This window comes from Euphorbia lathyris, chromosome 2, assembly GCF_963576675.1.
Source record: "Euphorbia lathyris chromosome 2, ddEupLath1.1, whole genome shotgun sequence".
NCBI lineage: Eukaryota > Viridiplantae > Streptophyta > Magnoliopsida > Malpighiales > Euphorbiaceae > Euphorbia > Euphorbia lathyris.
This window is the reverse complement of record NC_088911.1, coordinates 43,766,380-43,772,156: the sequence shown is the minus strand read 5'-3', so window position 1 is coordinate 43,772,156 and position 5,777 is coordinate 43,766,380. Positions and strand designations below refer to the sequence as shown.

The 5,777-nt window shown below is 35.0% G+C and overlaps 1 protein-coding gene across 3 annotated transcripts; it reads left to right on the top strand.

The window, feature by feature from the left end:
• LOC136217967 (L-Ala-D/L-amino acid epimerase) lies at positions 1-4,796 on the top strand. Of its 3 annotated transcripts, XR_010683587.1 has the most exons (8): positions 1-640; positions 1,615-1,725; positions 1,894-2,110; positions 2,415-2,748; positions 2,932-2,993; positions 3,133-3,205; positions 3,366-3,454; positions 4,441-4,796. XR_010683587.1 is itself a non-coding variant. In XM_066004688.1 (7 exons), coding segments are annotated over exons 1-7 (1,260 nt in total). In that variant the 5' UTR covers positions 3-178; the 3' UTR covers positions 4,442-4,796. The 3 variants fall into 3 exon arrangements, 2 of the variants coding, with proteins under 2 accessions (XP_065860759.1, XP_065860760.1); XM_066004688.1 differs by lacking the exon at positions 3,366-3,454 and having other exon boundaries at positions 3-640; XM_066004687.1 differs by lacking the exons at positions 3,366-3,454; positions 4,441-4,796 and having other exon boundaries at positions 3,133-3,209.
• Positions 4,797-5,777: the final 981 nt, after the last annotated feature.

Genomic DNA, 5,777 nt, shown 5'->3' with positions numbered 1-5,777 from the left:
AAAACGACATAAGAGGCCGGCACCAAAATACTCACAAGATCAATAAAGAAATGGTCAACCGTACAGTTCTCAGATCCAACTCCTTGGTTAGTATCGATCAACACTCGCACTTGTCTAATGTTTCTGCACTTCTCAAAACCCACCACCCATATCCCCAATTTACCAACATCAAAATCAGATGTTTTCAATTGCATCTTTCCATCTTTCCCTCCAAATCCACCCTAGATTCTCACATGCTCCCAACCCCATTTCCAGGCTCAATGCAATCAAATCAATGGCTACCGCAACACCCAAAACTGCCCCAACTAGTTTTGGGTTTCGGGACCTGATGGAAACTTTGATTGTCGATGTTGAGAGAGCAGAGAATAGGCCGCTTAATGTGCCTTTGATATCACCCTTTACAATTGCCTCGTCTAGGCTGGATAAAGTGGAGAATGTGGCTATTAGGGTTGAACTCAGTAATGGTTGTGTGGGTTGGGGTGAGGCTCCGATTTTGCCTCATGTTACTGCAGAGGATCAGGCCAAAGCTATGTCCAAAGCTGGAGAGGCTTGTGAATTGTTGAGGAGTTGTCCTCCAATGGCGTTGGGATCGCTTTTGGACAATATCGGTGCGACTCTTCCTGGCCATGAATTTGCTTCTGTAAGTTGATTTGAGATCTTTGCTGCTTTTGGGGATTTTATTTCAATTTTATTGTTGGTTTTGATATGAACTTCAATCATATTTCATATATTGACTTTGTCATATCATCTTGCTTTTGCTGTGGGGTACCTTTTTGCTATTCACCATCTGAATTTGAATTCTGTTAACACCTTCTAGACAGCTGGCTCCGCCCTGATTTCCATTTAAGACTAGCCTGTGAGTGGCTACTTTCTCTCTAATTAATCTGCCTAACGATTTCATCCCCATAAAAAAGTAACTGGATGGGCTCGAACCATCAAAAGATTGTCTTTTTTCCATGAATCTTATTCTAGTTTGGGTTTCTCTAAGAAATCCAACACATTCTTGTTTATGGGTTTGGTTTGAATTACCTTTGCATTTAGTTAAGTTCTCCGATACGGGAAGTTGCTTTTTAAGATTGAGATATGGCGTTGCTCCTCTTTTATGTTTCATCATTATCAACATCACTTGCCATTATCAGTATTAGCCTAAAGTGTTATCCAATGTCCATTGTTTCTCAAGGTTTAAGGTTGTTGCTTCTATGTTATCCAATTTGTAGAATGGGGATGGAAAGATAATGAAAAAATTAAAATGGAAATATTAACTGCCGAAACTTGTCATGGTTTTTGATTTCATGTCAAAGTTTTCATGTGAGCTTGTCTGAAACACATTATATATTTTAATTTGACTTGAAACAAGGAATTAACTAATAACAATTTGAAAGTTTATTTGTCTAATAGCTGGTTCAAACAAGTCAGGGGTCAATAAATTTTTTTATACAATTTCAATGATTGTATATATTAGGCCTTTGACTAAACATCACCTTGTGTGAATCTGATATGCCGATATAATCATGTTCCAATGGAAATGCTTGCGCATTTCTTGTAAATCTTTACTTGTATTAGAAAAGTGATTTTCATTTCCTGGTATTAATTTAAATGTTTTTACACTTGTAGGTTAGGGCAGGAGTTGAGATGGCATTGATTGATGCTGCAGCTAATCGTGTTGGTATACCTTTATGGAGGCTGTTTGGAGGAGTATCAAACAGCATAACTACTGATATAACAGTTCAGTGCCTTTGGTATTGATTCTTTTTGTGATTCATAGCTTTTTTGTGAAAGCTACGGATGCAATTGGTGGATTTCGCATTAATAACTGAAAAGTACATATATTTTAAGGTAAAATTAGTAAGAGCTTCATCCTTGAAAGTAGGCTGATCCACATTACGTGTGCAGATTCCCATTGTATCTCCAGCTGAAGCTGCTGAATTGGCTTCAAAGTATCGCAGACAAGGATTCAAAACTTTGAAGCTCAAGGTTGGAAAGAACCTCAAGGCAGACATAGAAGTCCTTAAGGCCATACGTGTAGCTTTCCCTGATTGCTTATTTATCTTGGATGCTAATGAGGGATACAAACCCGATGAAGCTATTGAAGTTCTTGAAAAATTACATGGTAAAGGATCTAACATTCAATAGATTACCCTGTTTATAGATATCTTGAGCTAGCTACCTGAAATCAGATAGTATTTATTGACTTTTACATGATCTGGTTTCTTTTTCTTGGTTCATCTATTCTAATTCTCTCTTCTATTTACAGTGTGTTATTGAATGTAGAAATGGAAGTTTTTTCTTTTGCGTTTCTTTTCCTCTCCAATCTTCTTCCATGACACGGTTGTGTTTCAATTGATTCAATTTGCTGGGAAAAAGCTTAGGCTTTGACCTGTGAGACTAACTTGAATGCAATACTCTTCTCTCAGAAATGCAGGTTACTCCTATTCTCTTTGAACAGCCAGTTCACAGAGATAATTGGGAAGGCCTTGGTTATGTTACTAATATTGCAAAGGGAAAATATGGGGTCTCTGTTGCAGCTGATGAAAGCTGTCGAGGATTAAGTGATGTGAAGAAAATCGCAGAAGGAAAACTTGCAGATGTAATTAATATCAAGCTTGCCAAAGTTGGTGTTGTTGCTGCACTTGAAATTATTGAGGCGGCAAGGGCATCAGGATTGGATCTAATGATTGGCGGTATGGTTGAGACTAGACTGGCCATGGGCTTTGCCGGTCACCTTGCTGCTGGCTTGGGTTGTTTCAAGTAAGTGTGATTCATAATTACTGGTGGAGCTGATAGCAGTCTAACATAGCTGTTCTTTGTTTTTTTTTTAAAGAATTGTACATTGTCCTATATATTTATCATTTTATGCTGAAAGATTTTGTTGTTTGAATTTGCAATACTTACTACGGCCCTTCATGATTGTTCTGTAAATGTTCCCTTCAGGTTCATAGACCTGGATACGCCCCTTCTAATGTCGGAAGATCCTGTTCTTGGAGGTTATGAAGGTATTTAAATTTCCACTTCAAATTTATAATAAGTTACTTTTGGGTTTCTTTGGATAATAGGTTACAATCTGTATATATATGGAGATTTAATCTTTGAAAGTGTCATGGTACTTCCTCTTCTTTTATGTCCTTTTCTTAGTGTCGGGTGCTGTTTACAAGTTCACAAACGCCAGAGGACATGCTGGTTTCCTACATTGGGACAACATTGTATGGTGAGTATTTCTCATCAGTTCAGTAGAATTTTAAGAATAATATTCCATCTTTGAATGTCATTGATTTGGACTTATAGATTTAACTTTTTCATCTGCAAAATTACACTTTCCCTATCTCTCTTACCCACGCTCCTTTTTCTTGTTTCTTTTCTCCCACCAGATACTATGTCCAAGTAATGGATAGTTTCATGGCCAACTTCCACTTAAAAGCAAGCAGATAGGCTTTATCACTCAAATCTCACGCCTCAAGTTAAAAACCTTTAAATTACTCTCAAATTGAATCACCTCTTGATTCCTCTTACGCTTAATATTGTTGTTCCTTGAGGTGCTGTTGATGTCAAATTTGCCTCAAAGACAACTCTCCAAAATTAAGTTTACGGGCATCGTAGCCTGCAGCTTTATTTTTAGGACCAATTTAGTGCATTTTGTTACAAATCAATGAAAATGTTAAGAACAAAATGACTGAATGATATAAAGGGAAATGGGAATAGAGAAAATCTTAGCCCAATTGAGTTATGGTCCAAATTATGGAATGTTTATGCTAGGAAAAGGCAAGGGACAATTATCAATGAAGGGTGAGCTGGGTGATTGGCAAAGTTAGTTACTGTATTGGAGAGATTGCAATCGGTTACAAAAGAGAGTAGGAGTGAAAAAGAGAGGAAGGGTAGTGGTCGGTCGTTTTTTTTTTTTTTTTTGGCCCTTGGCTTTGAGCTAAGGGAGAGGGATATTTTCCCTTGGACTGTTAGCAGTGTTTGTTTAGATCAGTAACATCTCTATTTCTTTTTTCTTTGTGATTTGCTATTGTTACTTCTTCTGTGTTGTGAGAGTTTCTAGTACTGAATTTGTAATAATATATTTTAGCAGAACTAGTTACTTATAACAAGGTTGAGTGGATTTATTTATCAAAACATTGAATTAAATTTGCGATAAAATCCAAGTTGCAGAGACTAATATGAACAAAAAGTTCATTTTGACTTGGATGAGGAGTTTACGAGTCAAATTAATTTCGAAAATAGAACAAACAAATATTGTTGAAGATTAAAATTTGAATGATGGAGGAAAGGGAAAAGTTAAGTAAGCACATATATAAACTTTTGAGATCCAGTAGATTTGATCGAAATTGAAGTCATTGCTTTCTTTTTTTCTTTTTCTTTTTCTAGTTTCAAAGGCTTTCTTTTATTTTCTTTCTTTCTTAAAAATTTGAATAATCGATACTGATACAGATTTATTTGCAGAAAGTAATGCTATTGTTGCCTAATAACTACCATGCCTATGGAATCAGAGCATCGCCGAGTCTGTATTTGCGACAAATGGTTGCTGTTAATAAGACTGCCTGCATTTTTGGAAGGCTTTCTAGCAAATGAATTGTTCAGTAGATTGATTGAGGTCTATGTAAGGACTACTGTTGAGATGATCAAGACTAGTTATTCTTGCATATAGAATGTATGTATTGTCTATTTCATTTTATAAACTGCATTCTTTGTAGATCTTCTTTGTGTTCCCAATTACTGACTTCTTTGTTATCCCTGATGCCAAGACTGTGAAACCTGTATGAATTAATGGTCAATTCAATTTCACCCTTTTGTTTTTACATTAATTTAGTCCACAACTTATATTTGTTTTTCGATGCGGTGTGAAATTCTAATGTCTGATATACATGTTTATATTGAACTAATTTGATATAAAAAAAATGGCTAGTTAAAGGATCAAATTAATAATTAAAGCTTATTTTGGGACAAATTAACCATGTGATCCTTACTGAAGGAAGGCAAAAGATAGATTGATGACATGAAGACATGCCATGGTTTATGAGGAAAGAATGAAGTTAAATTTTGAAAATTTCACCCTTTCTGTTTTACATTATTTCAAAATCAAAACAGAGTATCAAATTGAAATCATTATATTATATTCAGTCTTGAAAGACTAAAGAAAGGAACTTAGACCTATACAATAATTCAGCGTGATGATGAATAGTAGGATAAGTGACATTTATTAAAGTAAATGGAATCATTGTAACACCATTATCTTTATCTAGTCTAGTTTATGAAATGGGAAAGAAAATATACTCTCTCCATTTTTACGTTAGATTTTCATTTAATTTCCGACACGTTGTCAATAATTGAATGTGAAACAGATAAGGGGACAAAAAAATGGAGAAGAAAATTTGTTGTCTCCCGTTTTATGTCTCTTTATCTGTCTCCCATTTAATTTGTGAGATCAGACAAATGAGGGGAAGAAAATATGTTTTTATTTTCATCTTCTTTACTTGTCTCGTCTCCTATTTAATTTTCCAATAAGTAGCATAATTATGACTCATGGACAATCAAGGTTAACTAGAATAAATATAATTAACTTAAGATAATTACATCACATATTAGTAATTGAATATAAGAAAAAAAAAATTGGGATATGAGATTTTCTTACCTCATGTTGACTGAGAATCCATAGTAGGGCCTATAAATGGGATTCACTTTAATTAGTGTAATAGCATGCATGAGTAATTAGTAACTAGTGTTAAATGAAGAGCTTTTAGCATGCTAAGATAAATGATTGCAAAGATTATAGAGATAAG

Excerpts from the sequence above, each read along its gene's own strand:
- LOC136217967 (XM_066004687.1), top strand. The coding sequence starts at position 179 with ATGTTTTCAATTGCATCTTTCCATCTTTCCCTCCAAATCCACCCTAGA. Across the intron at positions 641-1,614 it reads CTGGCCATGAATTTGCTTCT|GTTAGGGCAGGAGTTGAGAT; the intron begins GTAAGTTGATTT and ends TTACACTTGTAG. Across the intron at positions 2,994-3,132 it reads TGTTCTTGGAGGTTATGAAG|TGTCGGGTGCTGTTTACAAG; the intron begins GTATTTAAATTT and ends TCCTTTTCTTAG.